This window comes from Coregonus lavaretus, assembly GCF_964263955.1.
Source record: "Coregonus lavaretus genome assembly, chromosome: 6".
Lineage (NCBI taxonomy): Eukaryota > Metazoa > Chordata > Actinopteri > Salmoniformes > Salmonidae > Coregonus > Coregonus lavaretus.
The window spans coordinates 51,346,246-51,368,745 of NC_139993.1; the positions used below are offsets into that span (position 1 = coordinate 51,346,246).

At 44.9% G+C, this 22,500-nt stretch overlaps 1 protein-coding gene across 4 annotated transcripts in view; it reads left to right on the forward strand.

The window, feature by feature from the left end:
• ptprfa (protein tyrosine phosphatase receptor type Fa) overlaps positions 1–22,500 on the forward strand; it is a 209,391-nt gene that overhangs the window by 20,673 nt on the left and 166,218 nt on the right. For all 4 annotated transcript variants that reach the window (XM_084164046.1, XM_084164048.1, XM_084164047.1 and 1 more), the window contains exons 2-3: positions 10,537–10,682; positions 15,921–16,062. In XM_084164046.1, coding sequence (XP_084020172.1) covers positions 10,537–10,682; positions 15,921–16,062 — 288 coding nt within the window. The remainder of the gene's footprint in view (positions 1–10,536; positions 10,683–15,920; positions 16,063–22,500) is intronic.

Consider the following 22,500-nt stretch of genomic DNA (forward strand, 5'->3'; position numbering starts at 1 on the left):
CGTCTGCAGGGAGGGCTAAACACAATGTTTCCTTGCCTCATTTGGTTTTATAGCTGGGCTCCTGCTAAAGTCCATGACACCTCATCTCACAGGCCTCTAACAGCTTCTCTAGATGCACTGCATGCCAATGGATCAGTCTGCCTGTCTACTGGCTACAGAAGAAGAGACATTATGCTATTTAGCAGATGTTTCTATCCAAAGTTATACGGTACAGTAGGGGTAGGTAACCCTGTTCCTGGAGTGCCGCAAGTACTGCAGGATTTTGTCCCAACTAGGCACCACACTGAGCTACTTAGATAATTGTTCAGTTCAGTGATTCAACACACCTGGTCTTCCAGGTCGGTTAAATAAAAAAGTGTATTCGGCACTCCAGGACCAGGGTTGTCTACCCCTGCAGTAAAGTTAGTACATACTGTACATTGTTAGAACAATAATGCTTTCTGAATCTGAATATGTTTTTGTACATGTGTCTGTGTGCCCTGCGGGAATTGAACCCACTACCTTGGCATTGCTAGTGCCATGCTCTTAACAACTGAGCAACACAGGACCTTCAGAACATGCAGCTCGGGCTACTGTACTGTCTGTTTATACTACACCCCATGGGTTCAGGATCAAATGTCATTGGCTGTGTGTCCTCCGGAACAAGAAGTGCACAACTCTGCCCATACCAACCCTAAGCGGTCCTCAGACAGCAGTGTGTGTTTTAGGCAGGCAGTCTTTTGGGCAGCTTTTATGTTGATCCATTCCGTTTTGTCATTGTTGATGTGTTAGAGATCCAACTAATCTATACAAACTTTTCCATCTGTCTCATTATATATTCTGATGAAGTGATTATTATTTTGGGTGCCACTGTACTGTGCAATATGTTGGTGTGTAGCTAGAAGTTAAAATGTGGAGAGGGAGTTCAATTGTATTCTAGTACGTGGAAATTACCCCAAATCATCTGGCTGCCATTTTAACAGACATAACATGTTATAATATGCCTTGCACCAAGCATCTGCCACTAATGAAATCACAGTAAAACAGCTTAACTATAAATTCTGATAATTGCTACACTACAGACTTGATCTGAATCCAGTGAGATACTCCCCAGAAATACAGGATCGATTAGTGGCCTTTTTCTGATAAGGTGAATCGCATTTAAGCTCAAATTGAATCTATTTATGATTAAATGATGATCATACGATTAAGTATTTATTACTTTGGAGACAGCAGCCCCTGTTCTCTCTGAACACATAATAATGTGTTATTCAACTTTTTCCTTATGGCCCGTCCTTGAAGAATGTATATAGGAGGTCAAACGTTCTTCTCCCTCCTCTCTCCCTATATCTCTCACCGCTCTCTTTCTTTCTCATAAAGAAGACATTCAGCATAGTCACGTAATGTAGTGGAGAGAACATTCACAGCTGTCAGTCATTTTACATTTTAGTAATTTAGCAGACGCTCTTATCCAGAGCGACTTACAGTTAGTGCATACATTTTTCATACTGGCCCCCGGTGGGAATCGAACCAACAACCCTGTTCTACCAACTGAACTACACAGGGCCATGGAAGCGTGGGGCTGAAGGAGAGAAGGAGCAGAGCACAGAGCAAGTTTTCCATTTAGAATGTCATGGCCCATGGGTCAGGCCATTGTGACCATGGAAAATAAATAGCTAAATACGTCTTCTCAACCTCGATCCCCCACCGTGTCCCTCAGATTGAGAACCTAAGTCACCGCTGCCGCCTCTGTGACTCTCTCTTTCTTTCTGTCTTTTCTCTTTCTCTTTTTCACTCTATCTCGCTACCCTCTCTCCCTTGATTTCCATCTTAATCTCTCTCTCTTTTTTTCTCTCTCTCGCTCTTCCTCGGTTCACACTGGAGCATGTATATGGGGTGCTGGTTCACCGTCTGTAGGGGTGTGGGGCATCAGGGGGGTTCTATGCACAATGGACGAGGAGGGGGGTTGGGTTCTAGCTTTTTACGTTCGTTAAGATGAAGTAAAGTTTGTGGTTGTAATGATGAACTATTGGGCCAATAAAGGTATTTTAAAATAAAACAGTCTCTATTCCTCTTGATATTGATCTAAATATCTTTCTCTCTTTCTCTTTACTCTTGCTAGCTCTATCTTATTTTCCTCTAAAATTGTGTTTTAAAGGACAACCTTGTCCTCCTGAATACTGGCCACTCCCATTCCCGGTCTCATCACCTTCCTTCTCCCTCTTATGTACTAACCAATAGAGCCCTTCCTAGATGGCCATTTTGAAGTTGTTGTTGTTGTGACATTGTGCCAGTAGCGGAATATTGATTCAACACCCCGGTGGACTGCAGATGATTTTATTTGAGGACAAATATAGGAGTAGAGGTAGCTGGCTGGCTGGCTGGCAGGCAGACAGACAGACAGACAGACAGACAGACAGACAGACAGACAGACAGACAGACAGACAGACAGACAGACAGACAGACAGACAGACAGACAGACAGACAGACAGACAGACAGACAGACAGACAGACAGACAGACAGACAGACAGACAGACAGACAGACAGACAGACAGACAGACAGACAGACAGACAGACAGACAGACAGACAGACAGACAGACAGACAGACAGACAGACAGACAGACAGACAGACAGACAGACAGACAGACAGACAGACAGACAGACAGACAGACAGACAGACAGACAGACAGACAGACAGACAGACAGACAGACAGACAGACAGACAGACAGACAGACAGACAGACAGACAGACAGACAGACAGACAGACAGACAGACAGACAGACAGACAGACAGACAGACAGACAGACAGACAGACAGACAGACAGACAGACAGACAGACAGACAGACAGACAGACAGACAGACAGACAGACAGACAGACAGACAGACAGACAGACAGACAGACAGACAGACAGACAGACAGACAGACAGACAGACAGACAGACAGACAGACAGACAGACAGACAGACAGACAGACAGACAGACAGACAGACAGACAGACAGACAGACAGACAGACAGACAGACAGACAGACAGACAGACAGACAGACAGACAGACAGACAGACAGACAGACAGACAGACAGACAGTGGTATCTATCTATCCTGTCCCTTAGAGACTGGGCTGTGTTCTTGTTTCTTTAAGCCTGGGTTCATGCAGGGGGAAACTCGGTTCCCTAGTGGAATTACACACTATTGCCCATGGTGGTGCACTGCTTCAGTCATGCTGTTACTGTAGTTCCCTCAATATGGTGGGTTTATTAAGAACGATTGTCGCTTTCTCATTTAGGTTAAGATGAAACAAATCAGACTGTCAAACAGAAGGCACTTACATCGGTCTAGGCAGGTAGCTTAGCGGTTACGTGTGTGGCCAATAACCAAAAGGTTACTGGTTCAAATCCCTGAGCTGACTAAGTGAAACATCTGTTGATGTGCCCTTAACCCTAGTTGTTGTTCTGGATAAGAGTGTCTGCTAAATGTACACTGAGTGTACAAAGTGTTAGGAACACCTGCTCTTTCCATGACATAGGCTGACCAGGGGAAAGCTATGATCCCTTATTGATGTCACTTGTTAAATCCAAGTCAATCAGTGTACATGAAGGGGAGGAGACAGGTTAAATAAGTATTCTTAAACCTTGAGACATGGATTGTGTATGTGTGCCATTCAGAGGGTGAATGGACAAGACAAAATATTTAAGTGTGTTTGAACGGGGTATGGTAGTAGGTGCCAGGCGCACCGGTTTGTGTCAAGAACTGCCACAGTGCTGGATTTTTCAAGCTCAACAGTTTCCCGTGTGCATCAAGAATGGTCCACCACCCAAAGGACATCCAGCCAACTGTTGGAAGCATTGGAGTCAACATGGGCCAGCATCCATGTGGAATGCTTTCAACACCTTGTAGAGTCCATGTCCCAACGAATTGAGGCTGTTCTGAGGGGAAAATATTAGGAAGGTGTTCCTAATGTTATGTCCAGTGTATTTCTCATTCCCCTCTGAGTGGTGAGAGAGCGAGAGAGAGAGCGCTGTGGCTGCGATATCACCATAGCTGTGCCTAGGCAGGGTGTAATTCTTTCCCAATATGTGATACCCAGTTTAATTGCTATTCCTCCATAGGGATCCCACTCACTGTGTTGTATACACACAGCTATACATACCTATTAGAGAGAACGGTTAGACATGGAGTGTTGTCTTTGATGTTGATGATGAAATGAATTCTACATTACTTCATGGGATTTGTCATAGCTCTAGCAGTGTGGGTTTAGGGCTTAGTGTAGTTCTAACGGACAGTATTGTTGGCCTCTTGGTTAGTATGTAGTCACAAAGGGAAACAATATTAGTTAAACTAGTATTGACAGCCATTATGGATGGGGCCAATTTACAGGGAAACAGGGTGCCATTTGAGACCAAGACACTGTCTGCAGAGTCTACAGAGTGGAACATGGCCACCATTACATCATCACAGTACAGCACAGAGCGGAGAGGACAGCTCAACGCTCCCTTAGTGTCACTGTCAGAGTTACTGCGGTGAAATAAGCACTCTGTTTAGGAGAAACGCTAAGGCCAGGAGGATCTTTTGGGGCAAGAGAAAAGGGATGGATGGAGAGAGGGAAAAAAGAGAGAAAGATGTGGGTAACTACACTACAGATGTGGGTAACTACACTACATATGTGGGTAACTACACCACAGATGTGGGTAACTACACTACAGATGTGGGTAACTACACTACAGATGTGGGTAACTACTACAGATGTGGGTAACTACACTACAGATGTGGTTAACTACACTACAGATGTGGGTAACTACACTACAGATGTGGGTAACTACACTACAGATGGGGTAACTACACTACAGATGGGGGTAACTACACCACAGATGTGGGTAACTAAACTACAGATGTGGGTAACTACACTACAGATGTGGATAACTACACTACAGATGTGGGTAACTACACTACAGATGTGGGTAACTACACTACAGATGTGGATAACTACACTACAGTCGGCTATGCCTCACTACTAGGGTTGAATGGCGGGAACCCGGTTACCGAGATTTACCGGGATTTACAGCCCAAAACCACTCCCTTTTCCCGGGATAAATAACTGCGAGAAACTGGTAAAATATAATAAATTATTGATATGAAAAGCATGGCGTGTAATGGAACTGTTAAATTAGATGCAATGTCTAAATCTGGCTTCTCTACAGCCTCTGCATGATGAATCAACGTTCAGGGTGGGGACAGACAGCCCATCTCAGTATGGAGCGCAGTTTACAATGCATGTAGACCTACAGTATCATCTCATCATGTTAACTTTTTTTCTTGTGACAGGTAGGCCTACATTTGCTGCAGCAACAGTAATACAGTGGGGGGGAAAAGTATTTAGTCAGCCACCAATTGTGCAAGTTCTCCCACTTAAAAAGATGAGAGAGGCCTGTAATTTTCATCATAGGTACACGTCAACTATGACAGACAAAATGAGAATATTTTTTCCAGAAAATCACATTGTAGGATTTTTAATGAATATATTTGCAAATTATGGTGGAAAATAAGTATTTGGTCAATAACAAAAGTTTCTCAATACTTTGTTATATACCCTTTGTTGGCAATAACACAGGTCAAACGTTTTCTGTAAGTCTTCACAAGGTTTTCACACACTGTTGCTGGTATTTTGGCCCATGCCTCCATGCAGATCTCCTCTAGAGCAGTGATGTTTTGGGGCTGTCGCTGGGCAACACGGACTTTCAACTCCCTCCAAAGATTTTCTATGGGGTTGAGATCTGGAGACTGGCTAGGCCACTCCAGGACCTTGAAATGCTTCTTACGAAGCCACTCCTTCGTTACCCGGGCGGTGTGTTTGGGATCATTGTCATGCTGAAAGACCCAGCCACGTTTCATCTTCAATGCCCTTGCTGATGGAAGGAGGTTTTCACTCAAAATCTCACGATACATGGCCCCATTAATTCTTTCCTTTACACGGATCAGTCGTCCTGGTCCCTTTGCAGAAAAACAGCCCCAAAGCATGATGTTTCCACCCCCATGCTTCACAGTAGGTATGGTGTTCCTTGGATGCAACTCAGCATTCTTTGTCCTCCAAACACGACGAGTTGAGTTTTTACCAAAAAGTTCTATTTTGGTTTCATCTGACCATATGACATTCTCCCAATCCTCTTCTGGATCATCCAAATGCACTCTAGCAAACTTCAGACGGGCCTGGACATGTACTGGCTTAAGCAGGGGGACACGTCTGGCACTGCAGGATTTGAGTCCCTGGCGGCGAGTTTGTTACTGATGGTAGGCTTTGTTACTTTGGTCCCAGCTCTCTGCAGGTCATTCACTAGGTCCCCCCGTGTGGTTCTGGGATTTTTGCTCACCGTTCTTGTGATCACTTTGACCCCACGGGGTGAGATCTTGCGTGGAGCCCCAGATCGAGGGAGATTATCAGTGGTCTTGTATGTCTTCCATTTCCTAATAATTGCTCCCACAGTTGATTTCTTCAAACCAAGCTGCTTACCTATTGCAGATTCAGTCTTCCCAGCCTGGTGCAGGTCTACAATTTTGTTTCTGGTGTCCTTTGACAGCTCTTTGGTCTTGGCCATAGTGGAGTTTGGAGTGTGACTGTTTGAGGTTGTGGACAGGTGTCTTTTATACTGATAACAAGTTCAAACAGGTGCCATTAATACAGGTAACGAGTGGAGGACAGAGGAGCCTCTTAAAGAAGAAGTTACAGGTCTGTGAGAGCCAGAACTGTTGCTTATTTGTAGGTGACCAAATACTTATTTTCCGCCATAATTTGCAAATAAATTAATTAAATATCCTACAATGTGATTTTCTGGATTTTTTTTCTCTCAATTTGTCTGTCATAGTTGACGTGTACCTATGATGAAAATTACAGCCCTCTCTCATCTTTTTAAGTGGGAGAACTTGCACAATTGGTGGCTGACTAAATACTTTTTTCCCCACTACTTTTTTTCCCCCCGTAGACCAAATTCGTGTCTGATTTACCCATCTCCATCTGGCTTTCGGGTATCACCTTATTTTTTAATTGTAAAGAATGTACATTTTTTATTGCAGCTGCAGAGTTTTAAAACAGCCTATCACTCGAATATCATTGCTTTAAATCAGTGCACACGCGAGCACTCTTGCGGTCTTTCTCTCTCTCCATCAACTCCATTCAAATTACATCCAAAATAGATAATCGTGTTCTAGATTGATATATAGCCCTATATATAGATGTCCTAGCCTACCTCTTTCAGGTAATAAATTCAATGCAGTATTAGCCTTATATTTAGCTAATTAATTATGGGTTATGCATAATAAGCTTATAATTTATAGCCGCTGTCTCTTGCGCAATACGCAACCACCTGTGCTCCGCTGGTCTCTCTTTAAAAAACGCTCCTTAGCTCTTGGAGTCCCATGCACAAAAAGCTAGACTATAATAGCTTACTGGACATTCTTTTTATAGCATTTCTTGTACCAATAGACTATTCGAAGATGGATGCAAGCTCTTTTTTGATGAATGTTAACAATAGCAGCCAATAGAACTCACAGGTAGTTTGAAAGAAGCACGAATGTGCGATGGCGGTAGGCTATAGCAGTTATTTGTTCAGACCCATAACCAGTCAATCTTCGTGAAGAGAAGTGAAATCCTTCTGCATCTAATTCTAGTCCTATATTTTTCAAGGATGTCATTAGAATGATGAAGATAAGGACAGCAAAACTTATTGGAGGTAGGCTAATAACATTAGGATAAACATTATGAACGGTATATAGGTCTATGCGTCAGCCTACCTCCAATATATTTCTAAATGAAAATGATTAATTTAAATTCACTAGCCTATAATTGTAGTCCGCATGTGCTGCACCAGAATCGCATGTTCTCATTTGCTTCATCATGGTTTGAACAATGTGCGTAATTCCAGTCCATATAATACAGTATAATACAATACAGTACTCAAAAAGATTAGCCTACTGGAGCTAGTTTCATTTATTTACCTGAGAGAGTATATAGCTAATTACATCAATGGGCTTTTATGTTTTTATAGGCTACTGCGTAATGTGCAGTAGCCTATATCATATATGTATTGGATAACTGCACAATCATTTTGACTTTTTTGGGCTTGGGTTAGGGTTAGGGTTAGGGTTAGGGTTAGGGTTAAAATGCATTTAATATATGGCTCATCAGGCTCAGGTAGCATCAGGTTAGAATTTTCATGCTGATCAAAGTTCTAGTCAAATCCAGACATATTTATATGTTTTATAATGCTTTTGAATGACACTTCTGCTTTTGGCGGGAAATACCGGGTTACCCGGAAGAGAAAAGTGATTTATTCTCGGGATGGAACATTTGTAAAATAACGGGACAATATTCAACCCTACTCACCACCCCCTACATCTAGCGCCCACACATCACGTTTTATTAACCCTTCCTTACCCTACAGATACTGTGGCTGTCCCAAGTGTCACCCTATTCCCTAAATAATGCCCTATGGGCCCTGATAAAAAGAAGTGCACTATTTTTAGGGAATAGGATTCCATTTGGGACACAGCCTGTAACTGCACCCTAACACAGAGACACTGACATACTCATCCCTCCTGCTCTCTGAAAACAGACCTGATTCCCCAAGGGCAGGCATAGCTCTGCATAATGCATCTACTACCAGGAACCGAGATACACATGTACACATGCATGCCAGCACACACACACACACACACACATACACACACACCCACACACACACACACACACACACACAGAGAGAGACGTAGCTAGAGAACCCAGGGAGAATACTGTATGTTTTGTCGGCATATATTTGTGATAGCCCAGTGTGTGTGTGTGTGTGTGTGTGTGTGTGCATGTGTTAGCCTGCAGCGGTGGTGCTCTGACGAGTTCAGTGGAATATTTAATTACATCTCTGTCTCATCATTATCCCTCTAATGTTTGTTGCCATGGAGCTTTAATATGATGGTGTGTCATCCCAGACAGTTAATTGTGTTCCGTTTGATACCCCCTCCTCTGAGATATGAGACACAGACTGCATCCTAAATGACATTCTATTCCCTATTTAGTGCACTACTTTAGTAGTGTACTACATAGGGAATAGGGTGCCTTTTGGGAGGAAGAGAGACTTGTTGTTCCTAAATGGTCAAGCCTAGGGCTTGGGTTAATCCCACATGTTTATTCAGGCACGATAAAGGAGGATATTTAAGATTTATATTAGTATATGCTAGTTTTGTATCATAATTAATGAGAGAGTCTTACAGGCACTGGAAGTGGTATGTCAAGTACAGCAACAACCCAACACATGACAGAAAGGACAGTACAGCACTGGACGGTTTTGGTTCGCAGGCTTTTTTGACTTTTGGTTTGGTTTGGTTTAGCTGCAGGCAGTTTGGTGTCAGTGGTGTCAGTGTCAGCTGCCAACTCCTGTGTTATTGTTGTCTTTCTCTTTCTCTCTGTCTGGCCTTGATGGTCCTAACGTCTACTTGGTACAGTCAGCAGAGGATCAGCCTCCTCTCTGATTCCTCATTAGGTTTTGTCTTTCTAGGGAGTAGTAGAGTCGAGAAGGGTAGAGTAGAGTATAGTAGAGCAGAGTAGAGTAGAGTATTTATTATCCCAGAGGAGCAATTCATTTTGCAGCATGTGTTAAACAACATAATGAACACTTGACATTAATATACACCAAAACCAGTATATACAGCAATATGTACACTGCACACAATACTACTACAGCTTGTTGAGGAAGCTGATAGCAGCTGGGATGAAGGAGAGTGTAGACCTGTTAGTTTTAAACTTATGGAGCCTGTATCTGCGCTCTGAGGGAAGCATCGTAAATTTGTCAAACAAAGGATGCTGGGAGTCCCTCAGAATGGATTGCGCCTTGAGTATGACTCGTGTCTGATACACTTTGTTTCACAATGTTACCTAACCCATTCATAGATGCTAACTAGCGCCTATTGACGATAGTATCTGCTGGCCGGAGGAGTTTTGCTAAAAGCCACGACGCTCGTTCTGAATGTTAAAACGCATCACTTGCGGTACGGTTTTGGAAACATAAGGAACGTATCTTTCATATCAGCGAGAGAAAAAAATTCTAAAAACAAAAGGTTAAATTACTACACACTTTTATAGGGTTAGGGTTCCCACACGGCCATATTTCCATGTTACAGTGCTTGTTTACGGAAGACAGAGGCATCCCTGTGCTAATTAGCTATCTGCGTCTCCTAACACCTGTGTGTAAACGGAAGACGGACGCCACAAACGTGTTGTCACTGAAAAAACTGTCGGCTGCAACTGTGTTAAAACGGTTAAACAATGTACCGTAAGTGTATCTTTTGCATTTGAGATTTTAAAAAAAAAATTAAAAGGGGGTGTTCACATACTTTTGTATATATAGTCTATGAAAGTAGAGGGCTTTATGTTTCTAGAACCGTACTGCAATTGATTATCTGCGCTCTGAGGGGAGTTTTTCCATGCCACTGTGCTGCTGCTTGCAATTTGGGGTCTAGTGTGAAATTTGATTGATGTACTTTAGTTGTCCTCTCTCTATCTCTCTCTCTCCCAGGCATGCCCAGTTTCATCAAGTCTCCAGACGACCAGACAGGTATTTCGGGAGGAGTGGCGTCCTTCGTTTGCCAGGCGGTGGGCGATCCCAAGCCACGCATCACCTGGATGAAGAAGGGCAAGAAAGTCAGCTCTCAGCGCTTTGAGGTACATGATCTACTTTACTATTGTATTTTATTTCTTTATTTGACAAGGACGATATTGCACCAGATTTGAGCTACATAGCTACGTAATTCTCATCCATAAATGAGAATGGATGAGCTTGCCAGTACAGAAATGTTAAGAAACACTGTAGGAAGCCCAAGCAGACAGAGTAGTCCTTTCCAAATTACATTAATAGATTCATTCTTATTCTATGTTTCAAAGCACCACTCAACCACATAGATCAAATAAAAAAATCAAATCACATTTTATTTGTCACATGCGCCGAATACAACAGGTGTAGTAGACCTTACAGTGAAATGCTTACAAGCCCTTAACCAACAATGCAGTTTTAATAATAATAATAATAATATGCCATTTAGCAGACGCTTTTATCCAAAGCGACTTACAGTCATGAATACTAAAGAAAATCACCAAAAAAAATAATAATAATAATAATAAATAAAAGTAACAAATAATTAAAGAGCAGCAGTAAAAATAACAATAGCGAGGCTATATACAGGGTGTACCGGTACTGAGTCAATGTGCTGGGGCACCGGTTAGTCGAGGTAATTGAGGTAATATGTACATGTAGGAAGAGTTATTAAAGTGACTATGCATAGATAATAAACAGAGAGTAGCAGCAGTGTCTGGATAGCCATTTGATTAGATGTTCAGGAGTCTTATGGCTTGGGGGTAGAAGCTGTTTAGAAGCCTCTTGGACCTAGACTTGGCGCTCCGGTACCACTTGCCATGTGGTAGCAGAGAGAACAGTCTATGACTAGGGTGGCTGGAGTCTTTGACCATTTTTAGGGCCTGGTATAGAGGTCCTGGATGGCAGGAAGCTTGGCCCCAGTGATGTACTGGGCCGTACGCACTACCCTCTGTAGTGCCTTGCGGTCGGAGGCCGAGCAGTTGCCATACCAGGCCATGATGCAACCAGTCAGGATGCTCTCAATGGTGCAGCTGTAGAACCTTTTGAGGATCTGACGACCCATGCCAAATCTTTTCAGTCTCCTTAGAGGGAATAGGTTTTGTCGTGCCCTCTTTACGACTGTCTTGGTGTGTTTGGACAATGTTAGTTTGTTGGTGATGTGGACACCAAGGAACTTGAAGCTCTCAACCTGCTCCACTACAGCCCCGTCGATGAGAATGGGGGCGTGCTCAGTCCTCTTCTTTTTCCTGTAGTCCACAATCATCTCCTTTGTCTTGATCACGTTGAGGGAGAGGTTGTTGTCCTGGCACCACACGGCCAGGTCTCTGACCTCCTCCCTATAGGCTGTTTCGTCATTGTCGGTGATCAGACGATGTTGTGTCATCGGCAAACTTAATGATGGTGTTGGAGTCGTGCCTGGCCATGCAGTCATGAGTGAACAGGGAGTGCAGGAGGGGACTGAGCACGCACCCCTGAGGGGCCCCCGTGTTGACGATCAGCGTGGCGGATGTGTTGTTACCTACCCTTACCACCTGGGGGGCGGCCTGTCAGGAAGTCCAGGATCCAGTTGCAGAGGGAGGTGTTTATTCCCAGGGTCCTTAGCTTAGTGATAAGCTTTGAGGGCACTATGGTGTTGAACACTGAGCTGTAGTCAATGAATAGCATTCTCACATAGGTGTTCCATTTGTCCAGGTGTGAAAGGGAAGTGTGGAGCGCAATAGTGATTGCATCATCTGTAGATCTGTTGGGGCGGTATGCAAATTGGAGTGTGTCTAGGGTTTCTGGGATAATGGTGTTGAGGTGAGCCATGACCAGCCTTTGAAAGCACTTCATGGCAACAGACGTGAGTGCTACGGTTCGATAGTCATTTAGGCAGGTTACCCTAGTGTTCTTGGGCACAGGGACTATGGTTGTCTGCTTGAAACATGTTGGTATTACAAACTCAGACATGGAGAGGTTGAAAATGCGGCCTTGTGAATGTTGACCTATTTAAAGGTCTTACTCACATCGGCTACGGAGCGCGTGATCACACAGTCGTCATGCTTTGCCTGTTTGATGGTTTGTCGGAGGGCATAGCGGGATTTCTTATATGCTTCCGGGTTAGAGTCCCGCTCCTTGAAAGCGGCAGCTCTACCCTTTAGCTCAGTGCGGATGTTGCTTGTAATCCATGGCTTCTGGTTGGGGTATGTACGTACAGTCACTGTGGGTATGACGTAATCGATGCACTTATTGATGAAGCCAGTGACTGATGTGGTGTACTCCTCAATGCCATCGGAAGAATCCCGGAACATATTCCAGTCTGTGCTAGCAAAAGAGTCCTGTAGCTTAGCATCTGCTTCATCTGACCACTTTTTTTATTGACGGAGTCACTGGTGTTATTGACGGTGTCACAAGTTTTTGCTTGTAAGCAGGAATCAGGGGATAGAATTATGGTCAGATTTGCCAAATGGAGGTCGAGGGAGAGCTTTGTACGCGTCTCTGTGTGTGGAGTAAAGGTGGTCTAGAGTTTTTTCCCTCTGGTTGCACATTTAACAGCTGGTAGAAATGAGGTAAACAAATTTAAGTTTCCCTGCATTAAAGTCCCCGGCCATTAGGAGCGCCACCTCTGGATGAGCGTTTTCCTGTTTGCTTATGGCCGAAAAAGTTCATTGAGTGCGGTCTTAGTGCCAGCATCGGTTTGTGGTGGTAAATAGACATCTACGAAGAATATAGATGAAAACTCTCTTGGTAGATAGTGTGGTCTACAGCTTATCATGAGATACTCTACCTCAGGCGAGCAAAACCTCGAGACTTCCTTAGATATCGTGCACCAGCTGTTGTTTATAAATATACATAGACCGCCACCCCTTGTCTTACCAGAGGTTGCTGTTCTATCCTGCCGATACAGTGTATAACCCGCCAGCTGTATGTTATTCATGTCTTCGTTCAGCCACGACTCGGTGAAACATAAGATATTACAGTTTTTAATGTCCCGTTGGTAGGATATACGTGCCTGTAGTTCGTCCACTTTATTATCAAGCGATTGTAAGTTGGCCAATAGTATCGATGGCAAAGGCAGATTAGCCACTCGTCGCCGGCTCCTTACCAAGCACCCCGATCTCCTTCCGCGATATCTCATTTTCTTTCTACTGCGAATGACGGGGATGTGGGCCCTGTCGGGTGTCTGGAGGAAATCCCTTTCGTCCGACTCATTAAATAAAAATGATTCTTCCAGTTCAAGGTGAGTAATCGCTGTTCTGATGTCCAGAAGCTCTTTTCGGTCATAAGAGATGGTAACAGCAACATTATGTACAAAATAAGTTACAAACAATGCGAAAAATCACACAAAATAGCACGGTTGGTTAAGAGTCCATAAAACGACAGCCATCCCCTCCGCCGCCATGTCAACACTTGAGAGAGAGTATTGGAAAAGTCTGTTTGTCTGTGTCAGTTCAGTGACCACCTCCTCCTCTCGCTCTGTCTGCTTTTTCTTCCAGCATCTGAAGCAATGCGGATGTATGCCATCCTGCTCAGACAAGGCAGGCAGACAGACAGACAGAGAGACAGACAGAGAGACAGACAGACAGACCAGGTAGGCAGGCATACAGACAGACAGACCAGGTAGGCAGGCAAACAGACAGACAGACAGACAGACCAGGTAGGCAGGCAGGCAGACAGACAGACAGACAGACAGACAGACAGACAGACAGACAGACAGACAGACAGACAGACAGACAGACAGACAGACAGACAGACAGACAGACAGACAGACAGACAGACAGACAGACAGACCAGGTAGGCAGGCAGAAAGACAGACAGACAGACAGACCAGGTAGGCAGGCTGACATACAGACAGAGACAGACAGACCAGGTAGGCAGGCATACAGACAGACAGGCAGACAGACCAGGTAAGTGGACAGACAGACAGACCAGGTAGGCAGGCAGGCAGACAGACAGACAGACAGACAGACAGACAGACAGACAGACAGACAGACAAGGTAGGCAGGCATACAGACAGACAGACAGACCAGGTAGGCAGGCATACAGACAGACAGACCAGGTAGGCAGGCAGACAGACAGACAGACAGACAGGCAGACAGACACAGACAGACAGACAGACAGACAGACAGACAGACAGACAGACAGACAGACAGACAGACAGACAGACAGACAGACAGACAGACAGACAGACAGACAGACAGACAGACAGACAGACAGACAGACAGGCATACGCTAAAAGCAGTAGCAGCAGGGAGGCCCATTAGCTGCCAGCTAGTAGAAATGGTTTCAAGTGAAGCGGTCTCAACATGGGTCCTTCCACAGATGCAGACACTCAGCTCACACTGACGTGATTAATAGGAAATATCTTCCACCTGTCTGCACGGCACTCCTCAAACTGAGCCCTGCTCTGTGTGCAGTCGTGTGGAGGTGTGGGAGAGCATGGGAGAGCAGTGGGCCCAGGGGGAGAGAGGAGAGGACCTGGGTTCAAATAGTATTTGAAATCTTTCAAATACTTTAGCATTGCTTGATTGAGCTTGCCTGGCGCAATGGGACCAAGGGAAGAATAGCCCCTTCAGTGAAAACCTAGCCTATCTGGCACGCTAGGCAGGCTCAAGTGAACGCTCAAAGTGATCGAAATATTTCAGATACAGTTTGAACCCAGGTGTGCTCCTCTGAATGTTCAGGAATGTTCTCACTGTCATGTGGATGTTTAGGTCAACCACTTTCCACTGCAGCGTAAGGAACCTCTGACCTCTGATTCTTTACCCCCCTAAAGGCTGGCTTCCTGAAAGGCCTTCCTGAAATGCCTGCTCTCCACTCAGGCTCATTTCATATAACAAACTTCTCTCTAATTGGGTGATTGTATCAGATCAGACTTACTTACTCCTCTTCACTCCCTGAGGAGCGTAGGGCCACAGCAAGGTCATGCAATACCGGACGGTCCTTTGCAGTTGAGATTAGATAAGATGTAGTCTCTATTTGAGATGGTTTATTAATAGTACTGATGGAGTTTGAGTACTGGTCAGGTTTGCCTCTTCTGATCTGCTTGTGCAGACTCTTATTATAACTCCAGTTCCTCCTAGCTAAATAGAAAGTAGCAGTTACCTTAGCCCTGTATTAGTCCCCCTGTTAATGATCAAACCAGGAGTATTCACTGGGCTCAATGGGCTGGTACTCATCAGGGCTCTGATGTTCCTGTAACTGAAATAGCGATCAAAGGGATGCCCATGTTAAGATGACTGTTTAAATCAGTTTAGATTTGAATCTTAGTTACAGGACAACCATGGGTCTGATTGCTTTTTCTCTCCTCTACCCACCCTTGTGTTCAGGTGATAGAGTTTGATGACGGCTCAGGGTCCGTCCTGCGTATCCAGCCCCTGCGGACTCACAGGGACGAGGCCATCTATGAGTGTACTGCCACCAACAGTGTGGGAGAGATCAACACCAGCGCCAAACTCACCGTCCTGGAAGGTAGGATACACCTCGCTCACTCCTTCTCTCTGTCGCTCTCTCTCTCAATAATTTTATTTGTAGCTTTCTCTCGCTCTCTCACTCACATACACTATCTACGCACACACACACACACACACACACACACACACACACACACACACACACACACACACACACACTCTCTTTCCCTCTGTCTTTCTTTCTCTCTTGTTCTCTTCATCTCACCACAATGGGTTCCTCTGTCTTGATCACCATTGCTTAATACAGTATGTCCATGCAGATTCCAGCCATGTCTGGATGTGTGCACTACTGATCCCAGAGGACCAGCCTGGTTGCATGTCAGAGTGGAGAGAGCGTTTTATGCCCTGCTCCTTCAGGTAGCCTACTGCTTGGTTGATGAAATACAAACAAGAAGTCAGTTTGGGATTTGCCGGTAGCTGTTAGATGTTCTGATTACACTGGGCCAAGAATGTGTCTTGACATCTTTATTTGATTACGCTTTCCGGCCATGAATTTACAATCTATCTGCAGGAATTGATTTTTAAAGCTACTGTAGGTGGGTCTGTGTGAAATGTTTTTTTTTATTTCCTGCCAGTGGGAAGATTAAAGATGATGTCCAACAGCAATTATTTAATCCACACTCAAATTGATAGAGAAATATATGCACAAAAATATGTCCTGCTGCCAGGGTTTTTCCAAATCACCTAGGAGCACATTGTCTGGACTAGAAGACGATATTGTAGATACCATCAGGCTGGCTGGCTTCCTTCCTGGCTGTCACGCAAAACTCCCAAGCCTTATTTTACAAGGCTTCAGTCTGCATCCCAAATGGCGCCCTATTTCCTATGTAGTGCACTACTTTTGACCACAGCCATATGGGGGAATAGGGTGCCCTTTGGGACGCATCCTCAGAACTACCAAAGGCCTTGTTAGGAGTGTGGCTGGGTGCTGAGTTAATTGGTGTTAACAGGGATCGGTATCTGCTGATCTAGGATCAGATTAATGGTGGGATTAACATCAGTCTGATGTAGATGTATGCAGATAGCTTGCGGACAGAGAGATAGAGAGATGAAGCCAGGCAGGGGGTCTATGTAGCATGTAATAGACTGGTCTCTGATCAGTCTTAATCTGCCTCTCGAATGGCACCCAATCCCCTACATAGTGCACTACTTTTTACCAGGGCTCATAGGGCTCTACATAGGGTAGGGTGCCATTTAGGATGCATCCATAGGGCAGCCATAGGGCTCTGGACAAAAGTAGTGCACTATGTAGAGAATAGGGTTCTGTCTGTGTTGGACCTTAGTGCTGCTGCAGCCAGTATGATTGGCAGACGTGCTCTCTGAGTACAGAGTGAAGACAACCTCCTGGTGTATGCAGTGTGATGTGTTCAGGAGAAGGACGATGGCTGATGGCTGACTCTAGGCTGACTCATAGATCGAAAGAGAGAAGGATCGTGCTTGGGTCACGTTGCTCCCTCACACCTTACTGTACGTCAGCATGTGAAGGTTTGGGATCAGGGGGATGTGACAAAGAAAGCAGTGATGTTTTAGACAGAACTCCTGTTTGTTCCCTGTGGTTGAGCTGAGACAGGGAGGGGAGGAGATGGAAGAGAGGAGAGAGCTGTGAGAGTAAAGGATAATTGGAGGAGAGGAGGAGAGGAGAGAGTAAAGGAGGAGTGGAGAAGATGAGGAGAGGAGAGAGTAAAGGAGGACTGGAGGAGAGGAGAGATTCAAGGAGGAGTGAAGGAGGGAGTGGTGAGAGTAGAGGGGGACTGGAGGAGAGGAGAGAGTGAAGGAGCAGAGCGGTGAGAGTAGAGGGGGACTGGAGGAGAGGAGAGGAGAGGAGGAGTGAAGGAGAGAGCAGAGCGGTGAGAGTAGAGGGGGACTGGAGGAGAGGAGAGAGGAGAGGAGGAGTGGAGAGAGCAGAGCGGTGAGAGTAGAGGGAGACTGGAGGAGAGGAGAGGAGAGGAGAGGAGAGGAGAGGAGAGGAGAGGAAGTAGAGAGCAGAGCGGTGAGAGTAGAGGATGGTGGATCACGTCTCTCTCATTATCAGACAGCAGGGGGAGAGAGAAGGTAGTCCTGGGGCTTCAACATGTCATAACAGATATGGTGTGTGTGTGTGTGTATGTGCACCACAGAGCAGAGCAGCAGAAGGTAAAGCCTTCACAGCCTCCTCAGCCTCCCTTCACAGAAAGGAGAGGCAATGTTTTCATGTAGAGAGAGGAGAGAGAGAAAGGGAATGGGAGAGAGGGAGTGAAATAGAGAGGATTGTGAGAAGGAGAGAGAGGAGAGAGAGAGAGGGAGGGAGGGAGGGAGGGAGGGAGGGAGAGAGATTATTACCTGACTCAACAGGCCAGAGTGATCTCCCTCCTTCCCTAACATAGCCGCCATCTCTGTGACCCATGTCAGATTACGCCAAGCGAGGAGTAATGACATCGCTGTGGCAGTCCAACGCGTGTCACTGCAACCATCACGCTGTCGTGGAGATGAGACAGGGGCCCCACACAGTCTAGTTCCAGTGGTCTGTGGTCAGGCCTGGCTTTATCACTCAGTGCAGAAATATTGTGGTACAGAGCGGCTGGAATAAGGAAGTCACTGACTGCTGATGGCTAGCTGTGATAATAGCTATGCTGGGCTGCGTCCCAAATGGCACACTGTTGCATGGGCTCTGGTCAAAAGTAGTGCACTATATAGGGAATAGGGTTCTATTTGGGACGTTACCCTGGTGTGTGCAGCTAACTGGTGTTCCTGTACCATCAACACAGCCCACTAAGTGGATTTAGTCCCCACATCAGGGACAGCAGGGCTGTTTTGTGCCAAGAGGCTTCCTTTACTCTGGGCAGTAGAGAATGAATCTGGAGGGTTACAATCACAACAATACTGTCTGTCTGCTGGTTGAAATAAGCTGCAGTAGAGATACAGTAGTAACTCGATTTTGAGACATATAGTTGATGTTGAAATGCTGTATTGTATTTTATATCCTTGACTATATGAAGAAAATAACACAGGTGTTTTATTGTACTGTTTGTAACTCCAGCATCCTTCAAAGCATTTTTCATGCAGTTCTACAAACAAGCTGACCTTGATACCATTTTAAACCATGTTTGGTTATACTTTTATACAGTGCCTTCAGAAAGTATTCATACCCATTGACTTATTCCACATGTTGCTGTGTTACAGCCTGAATTCAAAGTGGATTAAATATAATTTTTTGTCTCCCCCATCTACACACAATACCCCATAATAACAAAGTGAAAACATGTTTTTAGAAATTTTTGCAAATGTATTGAAAGTTAAATATAGAAATACTGTATCTCATTTACATAAGTATTCACACCCCTGGGTCAATACTTTGTAGAAGCACCTTTGGTAGCGATTACAGCTGTTTGTCTTTTTGGGTAAGTCTCCAAGAGCTTTCCACACCTGGATTGTACAACATTTGCCCATTATTATTTTCAAAATTCAGGACAAACAGTTAATTGCTTTGCCACATTTTTTGCAGTATTACTTTAGTGCCTTGTTGCAAACAGGATGCATGTTTTGGAATATTTTCACTCCGTCAATTAGGTTAGTATTGTGGAGTAACTACAATGTTGTTGATCCATCCTCAGTTTTCTCCTATCACAGCCATTAAACTCTGTAACTGTTTTAAAGTCACCATTGGCCTCATGGTGAAATCCCTTTCCAGTAAATTATTTAGGATGGACACCTGTAACTTTGTAGTGACTGGGTGTATTGATACACCATTCAAAGTGTAATTAATAACTTCACCATGCTCAAAGGGATATTCAATGTCTGCTTTTTTAGGTGCCCTTCTTTGCGAGGCATTGGAAAACCTCCCTAGTCTTTGTGGTTGAATCTGTGTTTGAAATTCCCTTCTCGACTGAGGAACCTTACAGATAATTGTATATGTGGGGTACAGAGATGAGATAGTAATTCAAATATCATGTTAGACACTATTATTGCACACAGAGTGAGTCCATACAACTTATTATGTGATTTGTTAAGCAAATGTTTACACCTGAACTTATTTAGACTTGCCATAACAAAGGGGTTGAATACTTATTGACTCAAGACATTTCAGCTTTTGCATTTTAATAAATGTGTAAACATTTTGAAAAACAAAATTCCACTTTGACATTATAGGGCATTGTGTGTAAGCCAGTGACCAAAACCCTCAATTTAATCCATTTTAAATTCACAACAAAATATGGGAAAAGTCAAGGGGTGTAACTAACACTCTGCTGCTGGAATATCTTACACACACAAGGGTTTGTTTATTTCTGGCGAGATCAAATTTGATCACAATCAAGATCACGATCACATTCAAGATCATAATCCAACTTGATCTGCAGTTGTCTGAGCCAGACATGGGAATTGTGGAAAAGAGCTGTCATGGACAGCTCAGGCCAGGCCTGATTGGTTCCTATTAAGTGGTTCCTGGTTCCTGCAGTGAACACAGGGCCGAAGGAGGAATTAACCGATTTATAAAGGGCTTCTCTGGGCCTGACTACACTGCTAAGGCCCTGGTACAGAGTTATAACTCAGACCTCCTTTTCTCCCTCTCTACTCCTATTGGTGTTGGAAACTGGCTAGGGTGCACAAGGAGGCCGCATTGATTTTATTTTTAAAGATGGCTGTCTGTCCCTTTGGTGCTATTACCAGGAATTATTATTTCAACATTGAACACTGCTTCCTCAAATAGCTTACCCCATGGGACTGAATCTATTCATCAAATGTTTTTCATTAGAAGAAAAAAAGGCTCTTTGATAAAGATAGGCCTCTAAGGGGAATACATTGAATCTGAAATATAATTTGAAATGATTTTGGGGTGTTATGTGTCAGTTAATTAATGACACATAATAAGTCACTGAATTGGAAACAAGCTCACAAGTTACAAGTCCTGCTTGTGAAAAACATTATTTGAAACAGATAAGCTTGGGTGGATGGATTGGTCCATCATCTATAGGGGTGGTCATGGTACATATACATCCAAGTATAGGGGTAAAATCCTCCCCCACATTTTAGGAGAGGTCAGGCGTTAAACAAATTAAAAAGGAAGTCGCACAGTCATGTTTCCTTTCTGTGGGTTTATTTGACCAACTTTTCTGCTAAAGAGCCTTTATCCATCATGCAGTCTTTCTTTATTTTCTTCAGAGGTCATACAGGTAACTGCCAAAATAAAGGAAACACTAACATATATAGGCCCTAGTCAAAAGTAGTGCACTAAATACGGAAGAGGTGCTATTTGGAAAGCAACCATGATGTGTATTATTCATCTAGCAAAGCCCAGTGGTTTGTCCCTGGCCCATATGGCTAGGGACTGATCCAAAAGTACTTGTCATCTTTATTCTGTCTTCTCTCTGTCTACACTATCACCTGGAGACATGCCCAGTCTGAGGAGAGGAGGAGGTATAGGAGGGAGGGAGGGAGGAGGTATAGGAGGGAGGGAGGGAGGAGGTATAGGAGGGAGGGAGGGAGGGAGGAGGTATAGGAGGGAGGGAGGGAGGAGGTATAGGAGGGAGGGAGGGAGGAGGTATAGGAGGGAGGGAGGGAGGAGGTATAGGAGGGAGGGAGGGAGGAGGTATAGGAGGGAGGGAGGGAGGAGGTATAGGAGGGAGGGAGGGAGGGAGGAGGAGGTATAGGAGGGAGGGAGGGAGGAGGTATAGGAGGGAGGGAGGGAGGAGGTATAGGAGGGAGGGAGGGAGGGAGGAGGTATAGGAGGGAGGGAGGGAGGGAGGAGGTATAGGAGGGAGGGAGGGAGGAGGTATAGGAGGGAGGGAGGGAGGGAGGAGGTATAGGAGGGAGGGAGGGAGGAGGTATAGGAGGGAGGGAGGGAGGAGGTATAGGAGGGAGGGAGGGAGGGAGGAGGGGGGAAAGGAGGAGGTATAGGAGGGAGGGAGAGAGGAGGTATAGGAGGGAGGGAGGGAGGAGGTATAGGAGGGAGGGAGGGAGGAGGTATAGGAGGGAGGGAGGGAGTGAGGAGGGGGGATGGGAGGAGAGGGAGAGGAGGAGGGAGGGAGGGAGGGGGGAGGTGGAAAAGTGGAGTGGATAGGAGGAGGAAGTGGAGGGATGTGAGAGGAGGGAGGGGATAGGTAAAGGTTGGAGGGAGGAAAAAAGAGGGAAGGATGGAGGAGAGGCATTGGGGAAGGAGGGGGTGAGAGAAAGGAATGATAGAGGTGGGATGGGGACAGAGACAGAGGAAGGGAGCGAAGGAGAAGAGGAAGATAGAGAGACAGAGGGAGTGGCAGCGGAGGCTCTCAGGACTGTGAAGCACTGAATGTAATAAATGACTACAGAATAGTTAAATATGAATGATGAACAGCGTTTAACAGTCACGTCACTCCCTGCCACACTACACCAGGAAGTTTATGATCCCACAGCAAATCACGTGGATAATCTCAACTGCAGTCACATTGAGATGGGGTGGCGTCCCAAATGGCATCATATTCCCACG